Source organism: Camelina sativa, chromosome 2 (genome assembly GCF_030686135.1).
Source record: "Camelina sativa cultivar CO46 ecotype springtype chromosome 2, ASM3068613v1".
Classification (NCBI taxonomy): Eukaryota; Viridiplantae; Streptophyta; class Magnoliopsida; order Brassicales; family Brassicaceae; genus Camelina; species Camelina sativa.
In genome coordinates, this window is record NC_141881.1 from 10867822 (window position 1) to 10892869 (window position 25048).

At 39.6% G+C, this 25048-nt stretch overlaps 1 protein-coding gene and 1 pseudogene across 1 annotated transcript; both read left to right on the forward strand.

Moving 5' to 3' along the window:
- Positions 1-20698, forward strand: part of LOC109126523 (uncharacterized) — a 59513-nt pseudogene extending 38815 nt beyond the window's left edge.
- Positions 20699-23461: 2763 nt separating this feature from the next.
- On the forward strand, positions 23462-24229 carry LOC104749979 (pectinesterase inhibitor 5-like). Its single transcript, XM_010471703.2, has 2 exons — positions 23462-23671; positions 23856-24229. The coding sequence occupies exons 1-2, from the start codon at positions 23462-23464 to the stop codon at positions 24198-24200; spliced, it is 555 nt and encodes a 184-aa protein (XP_010470005.1). The 3' UTR covers positions 24201-24229.
- Positions 24230-25048: the final 819 nt, after the last annotated feature.

Consider the following 25048-nt stretch of genomic DNA (forward strand, 5'->3'; position numbering starts at 1 on the left):
TCTTTATCCGTACACGCCTTAGGATCTTATCTCCTTTCGATTTCTTTGGCTGGTTTTCGCCTCTTTAACATATTAGGGCTTTGCGTTGCTGTTCGTTATTTTCTTGCATCCTCTTTGTCCTACTCCTTGGACTACGTACTTTTTCTCTCGCACTTTCTTGGTCATGTTTACTTTGACCCTTTTTATTTGTTTGTTACTGTCGATTGATTTGCACTATTCGTTCGGTTCCTTTGAGTTTGCCTCAACCGTCTTCATCATTCCTCTTCTTTTCACTCCTCCTTCTTTTAATTAATCACCTGAACTGGCTGTTCTTATCTTGGTCGAACTCTCTTGTTCTTTCTTGAGCTTCTTCTCTTCTGTCTGATCGCGCTTTGTGGTGACTTATGTGAATCTTCATTGACCGCGTTAAATAATGCAAGGTAATTATGCAATATAATTATCTATGCAAACCTATAGAACTCAAGCAACAATCACAGCAAGTAATGAAAACAAGCAAAGATTACCAAGCAGTTAAATAGTAATACGAGAAATACGGCTAGAGAACATAAGGTACTTTTACAAACCGATGGAAAAGCTACAAAAGTTCTACACCAACCTAGCCGATAATTCTAAGGGTTCGGATCCTAGACTAAACAATGCGGGTTAGGTCTAGAAATGACAACAAAAAGAATACTATCCAACCCTTACACTTACACCCAAAAAGAAAACAACCTTCCCTTACTCCCCAAGAGTTCTACTGGTTCCTGAGCCTAGTACATGCTTCGCAAAATCATATGCACTCCCTAACTGGCTCATCAGGTGGCGGTTCAGCGGGAGACTCGGTTGAGGTAGAGGCAGCAGAGGTCGAGGTTCCAGCTTGGTTTATCGGGTTCTCTTCCACTCGTTCGACTCGTCCTATCGGATTCTCTCCCATCTCCTCACGTCGATTGATTGGGTTCAAATTCTTACGCACAATCTGATATGGACAGTTAGGAGGAAAGTGTCCACCCTCACCACACTCGGTACACCTACTTGGTTCTGGGAATATCATTCGCTCTGGTCTCGCTCTCCAACAGTGGTCGCCTAAGTGTCCCAGCTCTCCACACACCGTACACATAACTTGTTCCGGGTCCACAAAGTGTTGTGGTCTTGTCCTCCAGCAATGGTTGTTCGGATGCCCTGGTTCTCCACACGCTTCGCACCGCCTCCAATATCTCATACGGTCAGGGTTTGGGCAGCCATAAGCAAAGTGCCCTCACATTCCGCACCACTCACAATCCTGGTTCGTCGGGTCACACATGTGTCTTAACGCCGTCCTCCAGCAGTTCTTCGTCCAATGTCCGACGCCCTCGCACAGTTTGCAGTAGGGCATGTTTCTCATGTGAACTTGATTCGGGTAAACCACTCTCTTACGAGCAGTGGCCCTCACCCTCAGCCTGCCTCTTGGTTGAGAGGTCACTGGCCATGTCTCTGGCCGCTCCATCGCCTGAAATTCTTGGTACGACATTCTCGGCTTCTTCAAATTCGAACTACTCTCACCAATTTCGAACCTTATCTGTTCTCGGTTCTGCCTCCTCAACTCATACATTTTAGCGAGCATCTCCAAGTCTCGGTCCATTGGTTCTTCCTCTTCCCCCGGTAACACCATTTGTAATGGCACAGCTCGAATGGGGCTATTGCGTCTCAGCACTATCCGGTTCGACTCTACAAGGTCTGGTACAACTTGGTCTTGGTCTCCTTGATTGCTCGCAATTTGACTTGGTTCTCCTTGTCCTCTCACTACACGACTTGCGCTAGGCCTCAATCTCGCGCCCTCCATAAACTCCGTACTCGCATCAGCTTCTTGTTTGCGGTCTCTTGGTTTCGGGTCTTGCTTATCTCTTGTCTCCACTACCAAAGTTGGAATGCCTTCATCATTACTTGACACTAAGTCAATCACTTCCACAATTTTATCCCTTCTCGCTGTTGGTTCTTCGGACTTAGAATATTCCTTAGTTAGTTCTTCTTCCTCCTTGATTCCGGTACCACAACTTCACCATCGTCTTCGTTCCCTCTCTCCGGTAACCGTCTCTGCTTTCTCTTCCGCTGGTTGCTCTCCACTCGGACCTCCGGTCTCGGGTACCACTCCTGTACCACTTGCAGCTCCTTCTTCCTCCAGCACGTACACGTCCGTCAAGAAATCCAGAATCTTATCAATCGCCTCTGGGTACTCCCTTATAAAGTTCTCAGGGCTAATATCCTCGCCTTGGTCCTCCACAAGATCCAATAATAACTTCTGCAATTTATCGGCTAGCTCCACCTCCGCCTCTCCATGATCTCCCACCGGGATAGTTTCAAACTTCCCTTGCGCGTCCATTCGTACTTGAAGTCGACTTGGTTCGCCAATCTCCAACACTATTGTCTGGTCATCATGATTAACTTCCAACTCCTCCGTTTCATCCAAACATTCGGACGGATCGGTCTCGACAGACCAGTTGGTGTCGTCGGCATCGAATACCCCGTCCTCACTCTCATTACTCGAATCATTTGGCCCTTGGCTGCTTTCTGATTCCGTTGACAAGAACCCGTTACGATGTCCACAATCCTCATGTCTCGGCCCCTCATCTCCTGAATCATCCCCGCAACCTGAATCACCTGAAGACATCTAAAAAAAATACCCACAAGAAACAAGGTCAGACGCTTAGTTCGTTCTAAGGTTCAACCTAAACTAGACAAGCAAACTACCGGATAAAAATTCATGTTCTTGCGACACATTACTCGATAAAACTTTGAAATGCACAAGTGCTCGCGGGTTCGAAAACACTGCTCTGATACCACCGTTGTAACGCCCCCGAACCGTCCTAAGACCATGAAGGCCATCGGACAGCCACGGGACGCCACTTGCGGAATTGCACCTAGGTGATCCGGTCGAGGGATGGAAGCTGCTGACTTCCCGACCGGTCCTCCCTGGCACAACCCCACCCGCATCCGAGGTTACTTAGGCTTTGCTCGTGGCCTGGTGCGTTGTGTTAGCCCGGACAAGGCCGAGTATCATTTGCAACTTGCCATGTTTTCCTGAAAACCGTATATATTACTTTAGTAAAATAATTCATCATAAACAAATCATTAAAGTAATATATAAAGATTGTCGGAAAAATTTATACATAACCATTTATAAAATATAGGGTTTTACAAGGAACACAAGGAAAACCCTATCCGGCACCCTAAAGTTTGCTCCAGCTCTAGACTCACTTAAGCTCTCCAGCAAGGCCAAAATATTATCATGAGTAATCTAAGATTACTCAGTGAGCCTGGGTACCCCTTTATCCTAAACAGGATTCTATTTCCCAACCCGACTACCCCATCAGACAAAGAAAACAAGCAAGTGAAACAAACTAGCAAGTTATCAAAGTAACGCAACAAAAGCTATAGCAGAAGCAATCAAACAACAAACACGCAAGAAAGACTAGATCACTACGACTTACCTCGAACGATCTAAAAATAATTGCTATTATAAGAGAGAAGCGACCTAAGGGAACAAGGATACTTGAAATACCGTAGACTCTTAGCCAACACGCAACATGCAAAGACGAATAGACATAAACAAGTGACGCTTGAATACTCTAGACTCTTTACACCTAGGTCCCTTCGATATTTTGTTCCGTTCCAATCCTTCCCCATGCTGAGACCACAAAGTTCTCCGGCATGATCCCACCTTTAGCTACATCGTCATGTAGTGGTTACACCGGTAGCTAGCCAGTCGTAACATTGTCTCGCGCGAGTGGTCGTTGAGAACTCTCGCGAGACATACGCTTTTGGAAACAGAAATATCGACACACTACTCTAGCTTTGGACTCAAGAAACAAATTCAAGAGACTAGGCTAAAATAAAACACACAAGGATAATTCAAGCAACGATTAATCAAGCATACAAGCATGAAATCAAGCGAGAAATAACCATGCAATAATCAAACAAGGAGCAAGTATATAAATCAAGCAACTTAAGATTATTCTACATGCATGCAAACAATATAAGCAACTTAAGCAAAGATTATGCAACAAGTCCTTATACGCATGCAACCAAATAAGATTTACCCATTTAAATCCTAAGTCCAAATTAACATGCAACCTAACCGATTTACTCATTTAAATCCTTAAGGTTAATTTAAGCATGTTCTAACCTCGATTAAAATTATGCAAAACAATGCAAATTATTTAATCATCTATCATGCATGCAACCGGATTTTAACAAGAAAATATTCAAGTAAAACTAGGTTCATTTTAGCATGCAATTCCAACCAAATTTTTAAGTCCCAATTTACTTAAAATGCAACCGAATTCAACATGCATGGTGATTCAAGTTAGATGTGCATTTAAACATTTTACTAAGATGAATCCTACCATTCTAGGCATGCAATCAATTTAAACCAAAACTACATGCATCTATCCTACATGCATTACCGCAGACTCACCTTTCGCGTATCGACGATGATTACACAGACTCACTGCACCACACGATCAGACGGTCTTCGCGTCGACAGTCCTCCGCTCCTTCGACCGTTCTTGTTCTTGACTTACTCGATCCAACCGCGTCTCTCTCCCGAAGGTCTCTTCGATAGAAACTCCTTTTTCTTCGACAGCTTGATTTCGATACTAACTCCGGGTTTTCTCGATGATCACTCGATAACAACTCCGCTCCTTCGTCTATGATTACTTCGACGGCAACTCCTTCTTTTACTCGATGATCTCTCTCTCGACAATCTCTCTTGTTCCTCTCTTGTCTTTGAGAGAAAGCAAGGCTTAAGTGTTTGAGTGTTAGGAGAAATGAGAGAAATGAGAAACTTGGATAATGAGTCTCACTCCCTCTATTTATAAGCTCGGATTCTCTCTTGCTTCCCTTAGTGCAAATCGACATGTGTCTTCCTCCCTTCTTGCATGTGCAGCGTGCTCCTCACTCCCCAATAGCGGCTTGACAATTAGTCCACTAATTCTTCTTCATTAGTGCATGAAAATCCTCTTATTAGTGCATGTAATCCCTTCTATTAGTGCATGTCACTTAATTGCCACAAGATTTTGTAAGGCAAAGATGCATAAAACTTGTCTCAATGTTGTCCCTCCTTTCCCTTAAGACTCTTGGCAAAAATTAGTGAGACTTGGCCACCTTGAACACCACTTCTTCATTAATCTCCTTGAATTTTAATTGTCCCACTAACCCCTTCATTGATTAAATTAATCTTCCACTTATCTTGATTCTTATTGGTCGAAATTTTAAGGAAATAATAATTTTCCCAAAAATATTCGATCCTTCGTCCGGCACCTTCGACGTTCCCTCCGGCATTCCTCGACTCACTCGGACCATTTTCTCGATCATTCGGTCAATGGCTACCGGTCCTCTCGGCTTTGCGCGTCATGATCGAGCACTCCTCTCGACCATTGGTCGATCGTTAACGGTTCTCTCGGTAAATTTTCTCGACAACTTTTCTCGACTCCTCGACCAATTTTCTCGACTCCTCGGTCGTTCTTAGGGTCCTGGCCGTACTCCCAGTCACTCCGTCTTGGTTTGGTCATTTTTCGACTCCTGACTTTTTCCTCGGACTTCTTCTGGTCGTTCTTCTTTGTTTTACACCTTCTTTCTTTTCAAGTATTCTCCGGTCCATTTTCTTGATCTTTTATTCTGAGATTTTTACTCTTGGTGAGGGTCATTACACCCGTGATACGGTCGAACTAGAAGGTCTCAAACCCGGTTCACGAATCTTCTAGGATTTCTCTGGAGCCATGTCCCGGACTTGAGCGGAAGAGAGGAGTGAGACAAGAAACAAAGATTCTCTCTTTGGAAATTAATTCAATCTTCAAGTCTGAGTTTTACAATGAGGGTTTAGGCCTATAGGGAGGCTTACATTTGGGAGACACTAAAACCTTAGACACGCGGCCAAAGCTAAGGAACACACATGTCCCTAAAAGTAAAAGCAAAAGCAAACAAAGGCAAAGACCAATCTAACGGTCATAAGAGAGTTCAAAGGAAATTAAAAGGAAGGAAGGGAAGAGATGAGATGGCCACGTCATTGGTGGGACGTGGTAGATAGGATCTTCACTTCCTTGGCTCCTAAGCATGTCAATAAATATTTTCAAGTCATGAGCGAGGTGGGAACGAAGTGGAAATGCACTAGAGTTCGCTGCCTCATTAAAACCTCTTTGGTAAACCTATTTTGGACAAACCCACAGTAGGAAAAAGAGTACAGCTCCTTCTAATGGCTTAGGGATGTCTTCACCTTGGCTTGGTGGTGAAGACACACAAATCAAGCTTCCCAAAGCTGGTCGCGCCCTAGGCTCTTCTTTGGTGATGCTAGCCATGTGCCCTTGGTGTAAAGGTTAGAGCTTGGCTTGAAATGCCCATTAGGTGACTTGTCTTGCTCCTTCTTGTTGATTTTTGGGGACTGGTTGGTGTCAAACATCATTAAGAATGCCGGTTCCAAATTGTCCCGCGGATGGTACGTGTGTCCGAGAGGTGTCCGAGTGTTGCCGAGAGATGGCCGAGAGGTGTCCAAGAGATGCGAGTGTTCTAGGCCGAGTGACCGATCCCGTGCTCACATCAGAAGTGCTAAGTCAATAAATTAAAATTGTAGTCCAAAGTTGCAGCAGCATTGGTCTCAGTATTCTTGAGAAAATCAAGAACGAAAACATAAAAGTAAGTCATATATATCTTAAAAGCAAGATCCGAAAGTCACGGTACTATAGTCTATATAGAAAAGCGTGAGGCCAAAACAAAAATAGCACACCGATACTATAAATAGAGAGAATATAATTGTATTATTATTGTTGTATTATCAAATGGAATGATACAATTTATATATAAGCACAAACCATAGTCAAAGTACATAATTAAAGGGATTACATAGAAGAATATGATTAATATTTATTAGAGTAATATATGAGATTTGAATAATCATATATGATGATACTTTTTCCTTAATACGCCTCCTCAATCTCGAGGGGTGATGTAGCAAAGTGGAAATAACGACTTGAGATTAACAAGTCCAAGAGTGTTGAAAAGGAGATCCGGTTATGAAATGAGAAGATGAGATGTTGTTGAGCAAGATTTGTTAAAGACCTGATCCGGTGACGAGTTGTGTGATGTTGAGGTGGCTGACATCAACGATGGTTAGAGTCTGCCTTTTTTTGTTTATTTCAAAAGAAATTCATCTTGATTCAGAGGCTTATGATAAGCTTGAATGATAGAAGCACTTTTGGCTTGAGAAAAAAAAAGTATAAAGAAAAACACTTGGCTTAGATTCAGAGGTCTAACATGGTAGACTTGAATAAGAGAAGCTATATGGCTTAGATTCTTAGGTTCATAATGAACTTGAATGTGGAAGCACTTGGCTTAAAAAAAAAACAAAAGAAGCATATAGCTTACAAACAGGAACAGAGCCGATTGTTAGATCGTTGTGGCTCTGATACCATGTAAATAGAGAGAATATGATTGTAGTATTATTGTTGTTGTATTTTCAAATGGAATGATACAATTTATATATAAGCACAAACTATAGTCAAAGGACATAATTAAAGGGATTACATAGAATAATATGATTAATATATGAGATTTGAGTAATCATAAGTGATATGAGATATGATGATACTCTTTCCTTAATAGATACATGTGGAGCACTAAGGTTTATAATAATCATGACACCATAAAATCCATATTGGTTGTTAAATGTTTTTGGCAAAAAAATAATATCTAGTCAAGTGATCATATCAGTCGTTTACGCAGGTAATCTCTCTCATCAGCAATGCTCAGACTCTACGAATTTGTTAAAAGTTGGTCGTTCAAAGCTGGTCTTGCTGTTCTCCTACTTTTCGCATTCGCTACATGCTGGTCGTCGTTCAAAGCTAGCCGTAGAAAGCTAGTCGTTCAAAGCTTCTACTCTAAGGATTCGTTTTGTTCAAAGCTGGTCGTTCAATGCTACCACTCTTGCGATTCGTATTCAGAGCAGCAGCTCATATCACTCATTACTATCCTAATATTTCACCCCGACTCTCTAGACTGGGGTTTGAAGGGAGAAAGTATCATACCATGCATTACTCAAATAATCTCTTTGGTTAGCATGATGGATCTGAAGTTGCAGCCGAAGCCGGAGTCGGAGCTCATGTCACTCGTAACTCATTGCTCAAACAATCATGCTCTTTAACTCCATGGATTTGGATTCCCAGCCGAAGCAGCTTTCGGAGCTCATATGTCTCTTTTCTCGAAAAATATCTCTTGACAACGCTAAGGAGTCAGATTCGGACTCGGACTCGGATTCGGATTCGGATTCAGATTCTGATAGTAAGCTGGACTTGGAGCTCAAGTCACTCTTTACAAAAACATTGGTTTTGGAGCCAGAGCCGGAGCTCATGTCCCTCATCTTTCAAATAATCTCTGTTGTGGTTGAAGAAGTACAGTGGAGAGGCAATCAAAAGTTGGAGTGTCTCTTAGGACGGTGGGAGAAATACAGAATCCCACGAGAGGAGTCTACCTATTTTCACTGCCGAGGTTGCAGCGGCAAGAACCATGAAATTTTTAACAAGGCTCCACTTGAGATCAAACACCATCTTCAGCTTGTAATGTTGAGAGAGAACAAAACCAGGCACTGCTATTGTTGTGATGAAAATCTCAAAAGGATATTTTATTATGGTTCTCTATGTGATTTTGCTATCAATATGGCTTGTGCAAAGAAACCATCAGTCTTATCTAGAGACCATCGCAAGTGGCATGAGCATACACTTGCTCTATTTCCAAGACAAGCTTTCTTAACTTGCAATCTTTGCGCCTTGGCTGATGTAAGTTCCCCTATCTATATGTGTCCCCCTTGCGACTTTGTGGTTCACCAAAGATGTATCAACTTACCACGTGTCAGAAAGATATCGCGCCATTCCCATCGTATCTCTTTTACCCCTTTTTTGACAAAGGAGATTGGTCTTGTGGTGTTTGTCGCAAAAAGATAGACAATAATTACAGAGGCTATTCTTGCATCAAGGACGGTTGTTCATATGCAGCGCATTCAAGATGTGCTACGCAAAGTAATGTGTGGGATGGTAAAGAACTTGAGGGAGTGCCAGAAAAAGAAGACATTGAACATGTTGAGCCGTTTGTGAGGATAAGGGAGGGACTAATAATGCATTTCAGTCATCATCATTTTTTTATACTTGATAAGAACACGGGCAGGGATTACGACGAGAACAAGGTGTGTCAAGCATGCATCACACCAATCTATTTTGGGAACTTCTACTCTTGTAAGCAATGCGATTTCATTCTTCACGAAGAATGTGCAAATATTTCTCGCAAAATACACCACCCGATACATCCACATATGCTTACTCTAGGATATGGATGTTAGAACTGAATTTTCAGAAACAAGTTTCAGAAAATTGCAGGTTTTGGGACAATGACTTTCCGGCGACTTTCCGGCCAAATTTCGGCCAAATGGCTGATCGGAATTGTCTGGTCGATAGTGCAATGGAAAGCTGGTAACGAGTACTACTAGATGGTATACTCATACGTCCAAAACGGAGTTGATTTGAACGAGAAATAAGAGTGTGAAGTGAGCTACTTGGGATGGTTTGGAAAATATCCCACATCGGAAATATGATTGATTTTTCCGTCATATATATATAGTTTTACACTCTTCTAGTTTCAAAAGTGTGTAGAAGGAAGAGGGAAGGTTCCCACACGCGAACCGAACTGAACCGGGCCGAGCACGGATGCGGGACGGGCCGGACGCGGGCCGGGCCGGACGCGGGCCGGGCCGGGCTGGGCTGGTCTCGGACGCGGGCTGTGGTCTCTTGGGCTTTTGGGTTTTTGGGCTTTTTGGCTCTTGAGACAGCTGTAGGTTCATTTAATTTTTGGAAAGACTTGGTGTGAACTCCAAGCAAACTTGGGTAGCACTCTGAGAATATTCAGTGAATATTTTCTTGAGACCTCCCTCCTTCCACTATATATAGAGACATAGTCTCTCATTATTTTTCACACACAAAAACATAAACACTCCTTCCTCTGAAGATCTCTCTCTCCCTCTCCCTTGCTTAGTCCAAGTAAGTTCTTAGTTTAGTAGTCTCGAGAGTATAACGTAGATCTGTTCGCTTGAGTTCTATTACTGGTGTGCTACTGTAATAGTTCGTGATCGGTTGTATCCTGGGATTCATAAATCGTGATTGACCGAAAGCACTTACGGCCGATTTATTGAATTAAGGAAAGAGATATCATATCTTGCCTCCGTGATTTATTTTATGCTTTATATTATGCTGTTGTAATTCGTTTCTGATTTCGTTAATTTAAATATAATTCGCATCTTTTCTCAATTCGATTTTTGCGCTCCTAACAGTCTTAATTCAATAAATACGCTTTCTGCTTATCGCTTTAAACAGATCGAGAATTTTTCGAATTTTTTATTTATTTTAAAAACGATTTCAAAATCTTCTGAAAAACTGTTTCTGCTTTCATCTTTCGGTGCCTACGCGGAAAGTTTTTGAAGAACGCTTTTACTTTAATTATTTTTTCTCTACTCTCTTTGGTTTCCACGAACGCTCTTAATTGAGTGAGTTTGTGAAACAAGTTTCTGCAAACGCTTGTTAAGCGAGTTTGCAAAACTAATTCAGTGTAATTTAATTACTTGAATTGTTTGATTAATATATTAATCAGATCTGTTTATTGTGAAAAAAAAAAAAAAAAATGTCTGGAGACAACACCAACAACGTTGACGGTGATAGGGTTCCTGCAACCCCTGTTGAAACTCCTGCGGAGTTGGCTTTACGCCTTGCTAAAGAACTTGAAAAGACGAAGCTTACCGATTCGGATATGGAAAACGTGCGCCGAAATCTGTTCAGTAATGGATCAACCCATATGGGGATACCACCTTCGGCTTCCCAAGGGATGATGCTAGATAAGTTCGATGGCAAAGCTGGGTTCAAAACGTGGCAAAACAAGATGCGCTACTACTTGGCCAGCATGATCATGGAAAGGTACCTCACAGAGGATCCACAAACGCTTCCACAAGGTGACACTGACGTGTATGTGGTTGGAAGTATGGATAGTTGGGCTCAAGGAGACTACTGTTGCAAAGGTCAGATTCTGAACCGTTTGGTCAATGATTCGTATGACCTCTACAGTATGTACAAGACTTCAAAAGCACTGTGGCTAGCTTTGGAGACCAAGTACAAGACTGATGAGTCTGGGATGCAGAAATTCTCAACTACGAAGTTCCTGAACTTCAAGATGGTGGATTCCAAACCAATTATGGAACAAGTGGAAGCTCTTCAACGCATCTTTCAGGAGATCGATTTGGAAGGGATGTCGATCTGCAATGTCTTCAAAACGAATTGCTTGATCGAGAAGCTACCACCAGGCTGGTCGAATTTCAAGCATTACCTTAACTTCAAGCGTAAGGCAATGTCTCTTGATGATCTCATCCGTCGGTTGAGAGTTGAGGACAACAATCGTGGAGCTCATTCGGATGCTCAAAGCCAGGGGCATGATGTTCATGTAGCTGAGCATAAGGCCAAGTTTAAAGGCAAGGGTAAAGGGATCTCTATTCCTCATAAACCGTTGAAGGTGTCATCTGGACCAAACTTCAAGAAGAGCAACCTTGAGAGGAAGTTCAAAGGGAAGTGTCATCATTGTGGTAAGATTGGACACAAGGCTGATGTTTGCAAAAGCAAAGCAAAAGATCTCAAGTTGCAAGCAAACCTAACTGAAGAAGACATGGTTGCGGTGGTTACTGAATGTAACATGGTGGAAGACAACCCAGTGGAGTGGTACTACGACACTGGTGCTACCACACACATATGCTCTGATAGGACCATGTTCACCACCTATGTGCAGAACAAGTCAAATGAGCAGCTTTTCATGGGCAACACGGCGGTGTCCAAGATTGAAGGTAAAGGCAAAGTGGTTCTGAAGCTAACTTCTGATCGTGAGCTCACCCTCCAGAACGTGAAGCACGTACCTGATATGCGGAAGAATCTCATCTCTGGAACAGTGTTAAGCAAGCATGGTTTTTCCATCAATTTTGAGGCTGATAAGTTAGTTCTTAAGAAAAATGGGATGTATTTGGGAAAGGGTTTTGTTAAGGGTGGACTGATCAAAATGTCTGTAACGACAGTCCATCCGAAAATTGTAGCTTCTGCTTCTGTTGCTGAAATGAAAGAAAACCCTATTGCTTACTTGGTTGAGTCGTTTACTACTTGGCATGAACGTTTAAGACATGTCAATTATAAAATAATGCGAAAAATGCAAAACTTGAATTTGATTCCGAAATTCAAAACTAACCAAGAAAAATGTGAAGTGTGCGTACAGGCCAAACTCACTAAAACTCCTTCACCACGCGTTGAAAGAACAGCCGAACCTCTAGGTTTAATTCACACAGACTTATGTGATTTAAAGTATGTGCAAACTAGAGGTGGTAAGAAATACTTTGTTACCTTCATTGATGATTGCACAAGATATTGCTATGTATATCTCTTGCATAGCAAAGATGAAGCACTGGAAAAATTCAAAGAGTTCACCCTCGAAGTAGAAAATCAGCTTCAGAAAACTATAAAAGTAGTTCGAAGTGATAGAGGAGGAGAATATAATGAGCCGTTCAATGCATTTTGCAGAGAAAAAGGCATTATACATCAGACAACCGCTCCTTACTCGCCAGAATCTAACGGAGTAGCGGAACGAAAGAATCGAACTCTGAAAGAGATGATGAATGCGTTGTTGCAGGAATCTGGGTTAGCCCAGAACATGTGGGGGGGAAGCTTTGCTTACCACTAATTACATCCTCAACAGGATACCGCATAAGGTTACTGGCAAGTCACCATATGAGCTTTGGAAAGGTACAGTACCTTCGTACAAATACCTCAAAGTGTGGGGGTGTCTAGCAAAAGTGGCTGTACCACCTCCTAAAAAGGTCACAATTGGGCCTAAGATCGTAGACTGTAACTTCATCGGATATGCACATAACAGTAGTGCATATCGATTTCTGGTTCATAAATCAGATATTCCAGATAACCATGTGAATACAGTTATGGAGTCAAGAAATGCTTCATTTTTTGAAGACATTTTTCCCTGTCGGAAAACTAAAAAACGGACTCGTGAACAACGAGATGCAGCGACTTTGGAAGCTGGCAATACTTTGAGTACTACTTCTGTAGAAACAGAACTGGAACCTAGAAGAAGCAAATGAGCTCGCAAAAGTAAATCGTTTGGTGATGATTTTCGGATGATGGCATTTCTAGCTGAAAATCTACCAAGAATATATGCAGAAGCTATGTCTACACCTGATGCACCTTATTGGAAGGAAGCTGTCAAAACTGAAATAGATTCTATCATGCAACATCATACTTACGAGATGACAGATCTACCACAAGGATTTAAGCCTTTGGGATGTAAATGGATTTTTACGATAAAACGAAAACCAAATGGCGATATTGAGCGGTACAAGGCTAGGCTTGTAGTGCAAGGATTTCGGCAAAAAGAAGGTTTAGATTTCTTTGATACCTATTCACCGGTAACAAGACTATCTTCGATCAGGATGCTCATAGGTATTGCAGCCTTGAGAAATCTTGAAATCCATCAAATGGATGTAAAAACTGTTTTTCTTCATGGAGATTTAGAAGAGGAAATCTACATGAAACAACCTGAGGGATTTGTTATTCCAGGACAAGAACACAAAGTGTGTAAACTTGTGAAGTCATTATATGGACTCAAACAGGCTCCTAAGCAGTGGCATGAGAAGTTTGACAGTATGATGATGTCTAATGGTTTTCGCATTAATGAATGTGACAAATGCATATACTACAAAACTACTCCATCAGGGTACATTTTGTTATGCTTATATGTAGATGATATGCTCATCATTGGAAGCAACAAAGACATCATAACTCAAACGAAAAACATGCTCAAAAGAAATTTTGACATGAAGGACTTGGGTTTAGCAGATGTAATTTTGGGGATAAAAATCATCAGAACTGATGAGGGCCTTATCTTGTCTCAAACCCACTATGCTGAAAAAGTGCTTGATAGATTCAAGCATTACTCAAATGGGACTGCAAAAACTCCAGAGGATCCTCAAATTCACTTGACCAAAAGTTCTGGTGAACCTGTGCAGTAGGTGGAGTATGCAAGAGTAATTGGCAGTCTAATGTACTTGACAAACTGTACAAGACCGGATTTAGCGCACTCTGTAAATGTACTTAGTCGCTACACAAGTAATCCAGGACATAAGCATTGGATGGCTATAGCTAGAGTTTTGGATTATCTACGTTATACCAAAGATCATGGCTTGCACTATGGTAGAGAACCCGGAGTTTTGGAAGGTTACAGTGATGCCAACTGGATCGCAGACTCGAGAAACTCAAAATCCACAAGTGGATATGTTTTTACACTTGGAGGTGCAGCAGTGTCCTGGAAGTCTTCCAAACAAACTCTGGCAGCTAAATCAACTATGGAATCTGAATTCATAGCTTTGGAGATAGCTATGTCGGAAGCTGAATCACTTCGTAATTTCTTGGAAGACATACCGATGTGGGGGAATCCTGTGCCTGCAATACGTGTACACTGTGATAGCGAATCGGCTTTGGGCAGGGCAAGGAATACCATTACAATGGCAAATCTCGTCACATCAGACGGAGACATAAAACTGTTAGACAACTTATCTCAACTGGTGTAGTTACGATTGATTACATCAATACGAAAGAAAACTTAGCGGATCCATTTACAAAAGGTTTGGCGCGAGATCAAGTTATAAAATCATCAAGAGGAATGGGTTTAAAGCCTACGACTTAAGAGGATGTTTGATGGTAACCCCACCTACTCAGATTGGAGACCCCATGACCTAGGTTCAAAGGGACAACTAAATCAAGCAGAATCTGCTACAAGCACTAGAAGACTTTTGTCTTTTCCCAGTTCCTAGAGTGATGTAAAGTGCTTCCTGTATGTTAGAGGTTAAGCATATGCTTTTAATGATTTGAAATGTAGCTTTGTAAAATATTTGAAATAATTACAGGATATTTCTTTAAATACAAGCAGCTTATAAAATCACCTTGTGAGTGTGAAATGGGGCCGTTTCTAGGAGAATATATGAGGCTATACTCTCCAAGTTCACTCATGATTAACCAGGCATGTTCAAGGCCACAATGAACACAATAGAGAACCTCGTTCTACGAGAAAACGAAGCTGTGTTATGCCTGCTGTCTAAGTTTACATACAAATCCGGATGGTTCAAGACATCATGTTCACCAACTGGCTGAGTAAACTCGACAGGTATAACAATGAGTCGGTTCAAGGTTGAAAAACACCACCAACTCAGATACAGTTAGTTTTCGCATATACTCTCGAAAGTCTGTCTAGTCTAGATAGTCTAGCTAGTAGTGTCAGTCTATAGGATTAGTCCTTTAGTTATATGTTTAGACTTATTTCTATTCATGTGGGGAATTGTTGGAACTGAATTTTCAGAAACAAGTTTCAGAAAATTGCAGGTTTTGGGACAATGACTTTCCGGCGACTTTCCGGCCAAATTCCGGCCAAATGGCTGATCGGAATTGTCTGGTCGATAGTGCAATGGAAATCTGGTAACGAGTACTACAAGATGGTATACTCATACGTCCAAAACGGAGTTGATTTGAATGAGAAATAAGAGTGTGAAGTGAGCTACTTGGGATGGTTTGGAAAATATCCCACATCGGAAATATGATTGATTTTTCACTCATATATATATATAGTTTTACACTCTTCTAGTTTCAAAAGTGTGTAGAAGGAAGAGGGAAGGTTCCCACACGCGAACCGAACCGAACCGGGCCAAGCACGGATGCGGGACGGGCCGGACGCGGGACGGGCCGGACGCGCTGGTCTCGGACGCGGGCTGTGGTCTCTTGGGCTTTTGGGTTTTTGGGCTTTTTGGCTCTTGAGACACCTGTAGGCTCATTTAATTTTTGGAAAGACTTGGTGTGAACTCCAAGCAAACTTGGGTAGCACTCTGAGAATATTCAGTGAATATTTTCCTGAGACCTCCCTCCTTCCACTATATATAGAGACATAGTCTCTCATTATTTTTCACACACAAAAACATAAACACTCCTTCCTCTGAAGATCTCTCTCTCCCTCTCCCTTGCTTAGTCGAAGTAAGTTCTTAGTTTAGTAGTCTCGAGAGTATAACGTAGATCTGTTCGCTTGAGTTCTATTATTGGTGTGCTACTGTAATAGTTCGTGATCGGTTGTATCCTGGGATTCATAAATCGTGATTGTCCGAAAGCACTTACAACCGATTAATTGAATTATGGAAAGAGATATCATATCTTGCCTCCGTGATTTATTTTATGCTTTATATTATGCTGTTGTAATTCGTTTCTGATTTCGTTAATTTAAATATAATTCGCATCTTTTCTCAATTCGATTTTTGCGCTCCTAACAATGGAAATGTTGTTAGGATTTTATGTTCAGCTTGTCTATGGTTGTGCACAGCTGGTCTCTTCTATGAGTGCAGTTAAGAAGGGTGTTTTTTTCAAGTTACATGTGCAGTGCGCCACAATTTCTAAGCCACAAGTTCATGAAAGTCATATGCATCCTTTATTCCTGACATCCAAACCAAAAGAGGACCGGAGAATTTGTTTAGTTTGCAAAAAGTCAAACCATGTTTTGACAAATGAAACATTCAATTGCATTGAGTGTGACTTTTCTTTGTGTTTTGGATGTGCTACCTTACCTCCAATGGTGAGGTATAAGCACGATAAGCATGTGCTCACTCTTTGTTATGGGAAGGAGACAAGTACCAAGACTTATTGGTGTGAAGTTTGTGAAAGAAAAATAAATCCCGAACAACGGTTTTATATGTGTGGGGAGTATTGTTGTGTCACCTTACACATTGAATGTTGTCTTGGGCAGGACTTATACATGAAGCCTGGTTCATCTTGGTTTCAGTTTGGGAAATTTGAGAAAAAGGTACACGTTCTGCTCAACAATCAAAAGATGAATCGATATATGTGCTCTTTTTGTGAGAAGCGTTGCCCACACAAAGTAGCCTTTCGATGGTCTGGATCAATATTTTTTCTTTAATTTGTGTGACTGACTAGCGGGAGAGAATAATCCAAAGAGCTTGACACACTGGTTGTAAGAAATATTACTAAAGTTATGTTGTATTGGTTAGTCACTGACATTAACAGTAGACTGATTAGGTTAAAACACTATTCTTGGCAAAGTTACTTCAGATTTTGAATTGTAAAATATCAAACTTTGAATTGTAAATGTTATACAAAACTACCAGAGAAATATATTTGCTAAATAACTTAGGCTTTGAATTGTTGGTCCATACACTCCATACTGAACAATGTGTACTAATAATTTGGTAAACTAAACTTTATACTGGAGTATGGTGCATTTTTTAAGCAGACCAAAAAAATGCAGATAAATAATTATATTTTAGTATGGAATTAATGTTTACTGCATACTAACATATGTTTTATTGGTCTGGACTTGGTCTGGAGTTGATATGGAGTATATCAAATAAATGTGTTAATGGTAGAAAAATAGCGGACTGGTCCGGTTTTAGTCCAGTCTCGTGTCTGGAGCATACCAAGTTACCAACCAACAATTTGAGGCCTTACAACATAGCCTACGTAGAATAGATTTGGTCATTATGAACACTAGATTAGTTTCTTTGCTAAAGTACTTTATACATTAAAATATTGAATTCCTTTTGGACTCAATCATCATCATCATCGATTCTGAATTATTAGAAATTTCAAGAAACAAATACATCAAAGCTATATTAAAAAACACTAGAATACTATTGAGATATAATGATCCTTTTAATTTTTTAAATTTTTTAAAGAACACTAGAGTAGTTTATTGGCTAAATTACTCCATACATTGAATTTGAATTATTAACTCTGTATAATTGACATTGAAGTATATTGGTTTTGTCTAACTATGTAATTGCACTGAAATAATAAAATATGAAAAATTAACAAGAGATTTTTGTATTTATCTTGTACAGTTTAAAAGTGTACCTAAGCTAGAGAAATTTCTTTCATCTACTAAATTAGATTTTAAAAAATGTGGCAAATGATAAACTGAATTTTGTATATTATTTTATTAGATCTAAGATGTGCCAATCATCTTCTAGTTTATTATATACATGTTTCCCCTCCCTTACCAAAAAAAAAAAAATTATATACATGTTAAAGCGTGAGAAGTAACAAAAGACACAACCTCTCTGGAGGAAGAGCAGTGAGTTTAAAATGTTGAATGTACACCATAAGATTTAAGGCTGATGACTTTCAACTGTTTTGGCAAGAAAAAATATTTCTCACGCTTATACATATGTATAGTGGCTAAGCGTGAGAAGTAGTAACCAAGGACTCTCAACCCATGTGGAGAAAGAGCAGTATGCATGCTTTAATGTTAATGACCCCATAAAATTTAATGCTGATAAAAATTTATTGCTTCGGTAAAAAAACAGATCCTTCATATCAACTTTAAGTTTAAGCTGTTTTCTCAAAAAAAAAAAAAAAAAAAAAAAAAAAAAAATATTGAAGTTTAAGCTGATCGTTCAAAAGCTTTGGCAAAAAGAAAAGATCTCTCTCATCACTCAGATAATTTATTTCAACGGCTTATACAGATTTTGACTTGGAGTCGTAGCTCATATCACTCATTACTCAACTATTATTCGAAACGCATGTTGGTTTTATGGGCATTGGTATTCCGAAGCAGCATCAGTCACACTGCTCATATAATCTTTTTAGTCAGCACAATGGATTTGCATTCACATCCGAAGAAGACGGAGTCCAAGCTCATTCCACTCATTACTGAAAAAGTCTCTGTCTTCAAGTCTATGGATTTAGATTCCCAGCCGAACGCTAACGGAGTTCATATCACTCTTTTCTTGGTAGATCTCTCTCGGTAACTCTATCGATTCAGATATAAGTAGTAAGCTGGATTGGATCTCGTGGCACTCTGTGGTGAAATGGTGACTATCTCATGTCATCCATCTATAAGATATTCTTCTTCGTCACTTCTTTGAACTCAAAGTCGGGGAAATTTATTTCTTTATGTCCTGAGATATAAGTAAGATTGGGAAAAGGTCAAATAAACTTTCACATGTGTGAAGAACCGTTTAGGGACCGTTATGGCAAGTGGAGGTGTATCGGTGGAGAGTGGCTTAAAGTTGTGAGTTGGTAATGAGATTTCTCCAAACTCCATCGACTATTTCAAAAAAAAGAAATTTTTTTTTTGGAATTTGGTCTTCACACACACGTGAGTGTATTGTCTTGACTTGATGTGTGGCCATGATCAAGACGTACGGTGGTGTTGGGCCTCTAGGTCAAAAAAAAAAAAAAAAAGGAAAAGGGAGACGTGCTCTTCTCCTCTTGGTGGATGGTGGATATGAACAAGAACCATGATATGTTCGTTCGGTGATGATAATTCTTAAGCATGCTGGATGCTTGTTTTATCGGTTCGGCCAATGATTGGCAAAGTTGATGCGAGTTTGGCTAGCATAATTGCTAGTTTTTTGAAGAACAAAACATCTGATATTGAACATGAATCGATAAGATTCGTTCCATGATGATGATGCTTAAGCCGATAACGGTTCATCACGTGTATCCATGGTGTTAAAGATTGGTGGTGATGATTTTTCACTAAGTTTATCCTAGTTATGGGTTTATTGTTTAATCGAGCACAACCTAAAGAATTGAATCTATAGCTTGAGTATAAATACCACAAAGATGACTCTAAGGCTGAGTATAAACGCCGATGATGACCCTACGACCGGGTATAAACATCGATGACCTAACTGCTGGGTGTTGTAGCTGCTTTGACCCCACGATCGGGTATAGATGTCGATGATGACCTGACGGTCGGGTATAAAGCCGTTATTTTGAATAGTTGCCCATTCTCACCTGTGTTACCATGTATGAGCTTGCCAGGGATATTTGGATATTGAGAACCAGAGATCAAACCGAGAGATCAACGGTCGAGATGATTGCCCAAGAATATATAATTATGAAGATCGAGAAAAATCTAGAAGATAGAGTTTAGGAATATTTACATTTAACTAAATATATTATTTACATTTACAGTTTAGGAAATCCTTTGTATATATAAGAGAACATAAGTTGTAACATTATGATCATGAGAGTCTAATATAATTCTTCCTTTAACACATTTTGTGTTCTTACTCTCATCAAATCCCTCATTTTTGGTTGAGGACAGCGAAACAAGAAAGTTTTATTGCTGTGATGAGTATATGGATGATGTATTTTATTATTACATGTCTTGCGATTTTGCTATGAATATGGCTTGTCTGAAGAGACCACCGAGCCATTGGAATGTCATCAAGTCTATGGCCTCCGAGTCGGAGCTCATATCACTCATTTCTCAACTGTTATTTATTCCTTGGGTTATTGGGACAAGTATATGGGATTCAGTTATGGATTCGAAAGCCATTGCACTCATTACTCAAATACACATTCTGGTTAGCTTCATGGACTTGGATTCGCAGCCGAAGCCGGAGTCGAAGGTTATGTCACTCATTACTCAATCAACCTCTTTGGTTAATTCAATGGATTTGAATTTCAAGCCGAAGTCGTTGTCAAAGCTCATACTACTCCTTCAAAACTCTATGGATTCAGATTCTATTACGGAGCTGAAGTCACTATTACCTAAGGGATTGAGTCTCGAGCCGGAGCCCGAGCTCATCTCTCTCATCCATAATGGAGCTAAATAGGAGGATTTTGAGCACATTCGAGCATTGAGGCTAAGCTGTGAAGTTCGGAGAGAAGTTCAAAGACATGCATCAACCGATGCAAGTGATGGCGTCGATCGATGCAGCATCCACACCAAGACAAGTCCGATTTTCTCAAAGTTATGAAGATTTGCAAAGTTCCACCAAGATCACCCGTGGTATGATGATATCGTGAATTACCTTGCTGCAGACGTAGAACCAGACAAATTTACAGGTTATGCTAAGAAGAGGTTCTTGACAAAACTTAAAATATACTATTGGGATGAGCCGTACTTGTACAAGCATTGTTCAGATGGAGTTTACAGGAGATCTCTAGCTGAGACTGAGGTTCCAGATGTGTTGTTTCACTGCCATGGTTCACATTATGCTGGACACTTTGCTACTTTCAAGACGGTGTCTAAGGTTCTTCAATCTAGGTTTTGGTGGCCAAAATTTTTTAAAGAAGCTCATGAGTTTGTTGCTCGTTGTTATACTAGTCAAAGAAGGGGACAAATTAGTAAGCGACATGAGATGCCACAAAACTTCATCCTTGAGGTTGAAGTTTTTGATTGTTGGGGATTGATTTTATGAAACCAAGGTCCTTCATCTTATAAAAACCAATACATCCATGTAGCTGTTGACTATATCTCCAAGTGGGTAAAAGCGATTGCAAGTCCCAAGAATGATCCTGCTGTGGTTTTTAAGCTGTTTAAGACCATTATCTTTCCACGGTTTGGAGTGCCTCGAATTTTTATCAATGATGGAGGTAAACACTTTATTAAGAAAGTGTTTGACAAGTTGTTGAAAAAGTACGGAGTTAAACATCGTGTAGCTACTCCATATCATCTCCAGACTAGTGGTCAAGTGGAGGTTTCAAACCGACAGATTAAGGAGATCCTTGAGAAGACAGTGGGTATTACAAGAAAAGATTAGGATGGTAAGTTAGATGATGCACTTTGGGCATATCGGACTGTGTATAAGACACCGGTTAGCACTACTCCTTTCCATCTGCTTTATGGGAAAGCATGTCATCTTCCAGTGGAGCTTGAACACAAGGCAGCGTGGACTGTTAAGTTGATGAATTTTTATTCCAAAACAGCTTCAAAAATGAGGTTGGTTCAGCTGAATGAGTTGGATAAGTTTAGACATCATGCATTTGAGAACCCTAAGTTGTACAAGGAGAGAACCAAAGCTTATCATGATAAGAAGATCATCTCCAGAAACTTTGAGCCTAATGATCAAGTACTTTTGTACAACTCTCGCTTGAAGTTGTTTCCAAATAAGCTTCGTTCTCGTTGGTCCGGTCCATTCACTATCCAGGGCGTCTGGCTCTATGGAGCTCTTGTACTGCTTAACTCCACGGGAGAGAAGTTTACTGTCAATAGACAGAGGGTGAAACACTATTGGACGAAAACCGAGATACCAAACAGACACATTGTGTTTTTGGATAATGCACCTTCTGCCTAATCCGCTGCCAAGTCAAGCTAGTAACTTAAAACAAGCGCTGATTTAAGGTAATCCACTGATAGGATCTAACTATATTTTTCATCTTTTTATTTTTGATTTTACTAACTTATTAATTTTTAGTTTTAAGTCTAATTATTTCAGGAAAACTTGAATAGGAGACCTTGCATCGATCGACACAACAAGTGCACCGATCAATGCAAAGCCCGACCAATAAGTGGACCCGAGGGTTAATGGGCTTGGAGTTAGAATAAAGATATTGCTGATGTACCGAACAAAGCCCAATATCGACCCAGATGTTACATCGACTGATGCACATATTGTTATTATTGTTATTCCAAAATTCCAAAAGGTAGCAGCGTTACTTTCTTTAAGTCTAATAAATTGTTATTTCAAAAATATCACTACCATTAACTTTTTTACTCTTTTTACTAAGTTTGAAATTGTTTTGTTTTTTTGTGAGTTTTTAATATTCTTTCCCAAAAGAAAGTTTTCTTCCATTCTACATCTTCAGTTTTCGTAATTTTGTAAGTGCGGTTTATAACTTTCAACCATCATAAATTTAATGGAAGAGAAAATAACAAACCCAAAACTTTCCTCTTGTCATTGTCATTATTCGTAGTTATTGATTGTGTTTCCAGTTGTAAATATGATTTTTATGTTTAATTAATAAAAGACTACTAAGTTTTATTTTACTATGAATTTAGGAAAGTTTAATTATCATTTTAATATTATAATTTTGAATTAAGAATGTAATTTTATAAATTTTAATGCACTAAAGTTTGGTTTACATTTTGAGATTTTTGTTCACATTTAACTTCAAGTTTTAATGTTTGAAGTAATTATTTTTAGTAAGTTTATGATTCTTCAAATGTATTTAGCAATTGGTGTGCGAATAATCAAAATAAGTACTTTTATTTTTATAAAATATGTGGCAATGAGTTTAACATAATTAATAATGAAAAATATGCTAAGAAAAATTATGGGCTTGACACGTATGAACTAATTCTTTATTTTAATATATAGAAGTTACATACATTGACATTTGACCATAAAAATACTAATACGCAATCAAATTTAAATTATTTTTTAATTTTTATTGTTATTTAATGCATCTAAACAAACAATTTATATTAAGGAGGGCAGCGTTACTCTCATTACCTCCAATAAATTGATATTCCAAAAAAATTAATACCACTAAATTTAATATTCATTCAAGGTCATCAGTTTTTTAATATCAATTGTAAATAAAATGTTTGAAACATGCGTAAGAGAAAAATCCAAACACATTTGTTTCTCATAATGGCCACAACACTAAACAAACACATAACTTTTGTCTTGTCGCTGTTTTTGATTGTGCTTATTGCGTTTCCAGTTGTAAATGCGATGCTTCTTCAAGACATATATGCATTTTGCAAAGAAACAAATAATGTGAACTTCTGCTTGAAATATATTGGAACGGACAAACGTATATTAGCTGCACGCAATCTCAACGACGTGCTTTTGATTGCGGTAACATTAGATAACTGTTATGTATTTAAATTATGAGTAGCGTTACAAAACAGTGTTCCACAAATATTCACAATGTTCACTCTTGATTAGAAATTGAGTAAAAAATAAGTTGAGTATAATTTATGAGACGAAAATCTTTATATTCTTTCTTATTTCTTGATTTCTGATTAAGACTTATTATCAGTTTTCTCAGTGCAAAATTCAAGTGAGTGAAGCAGCCAAACATATCAACAAAGTCCGCCAAAAGTTTAGTGGTCCAATTGGGAAAGAACGGATCAAGTTTTGTGAGAGGAACTACGGTTTGGCGTCAGGTTTATTCCAAGAAGCGTATGAAACAGGACAACAAAAAGTACTTGCATACAGGGCTCACTTATCTGCAAAGGTCGGCTCAACCTATGTGCGCGAGTGCGAAGAAGAGTGGAAAAAGAATGGTCCAATACAAAAATCCCCTGTAACTTATTATAACACAAATGTTATAAAACTATCTTCTATTATTCGTGTTATTATCGACAAGTTGTACATGAATTAATCAGAAATCTCAAATCTGATATACTTAAATCTCTATGTGGTTAGAAGATCCAATATGTATTTGTGTCGACTAGAACATCATAAACAACATCCTCTATCCCAGCTGCAGTCTCTACTAGCTCCGTTCTCATAGCATAGCTACTCACCCTACACCGAGAAGGGCTACCACCAAGACCACATAAATGTCATAAATACCACTGAAATGTCCCGTAGGACCGCCACCAAGGCCAAAAAATGTCGAAATGAACCACCGTTTAGGCTACAAACATCACCGGTATCGCCACCATGGTATCCGGTGCCACCAAGGTATATAGCGTCACCAAGATCACTATCAATGGCAAAACGTCACCAAGACCACTTCGAAGGTACAAACCTTCACTAAGACCACTATCAACGCACAAGTGTCACCAAGAGCACCGTCATGATACAAAACATCACCAAGATTGTACTGCCCCTGAACCATACTATGAATAGGTAGGCCAAGGACAGCTCCGAGATGCTTCTTGAAAACATTCACCAACGATCTGGCCGAGGTTCAAGAACAGATCAGGCCCTTAGCCAGTCCATTGGTGACGTTTTCCCCACTTGGAATATCACTTAGGCTTGCCAACCCTTGTGGCACTCAAGTGTTGAGCTGACTTGGACAAAGTCTATGTCAGTTATTACTCGTACTTTTAAAGAAACCCAAATTTATTTAATAAGTATCATATTGTACAAATAGTTACCAAAAATATTATAGAGTTTGAAGGATAAAGCCTAGAGCCAAAGTCTGGTACATAATAAAACATACTTGTAATTTTTACAAAACACACAAAAAACTACTCTGGATTCCTATCGTCTACCACATCC

Excerpts from the sequence above, each read along its gene's own strand:
- LOC104749979 (XM_010471703.2), top strand. The coding sequence starts at position 23,462 with ATGGCCACAACACTAAACAAACACATAACTTTTGTCTTGTCGCTGTTT. Across the intron at positions 23,672-23,855 it reads ACGACGTGCTTTTGATTGCG|TTTTCTCAGTGCAAAATTCA; the intron begins GTAACATTAGAT and ends ACTTATTATCAG.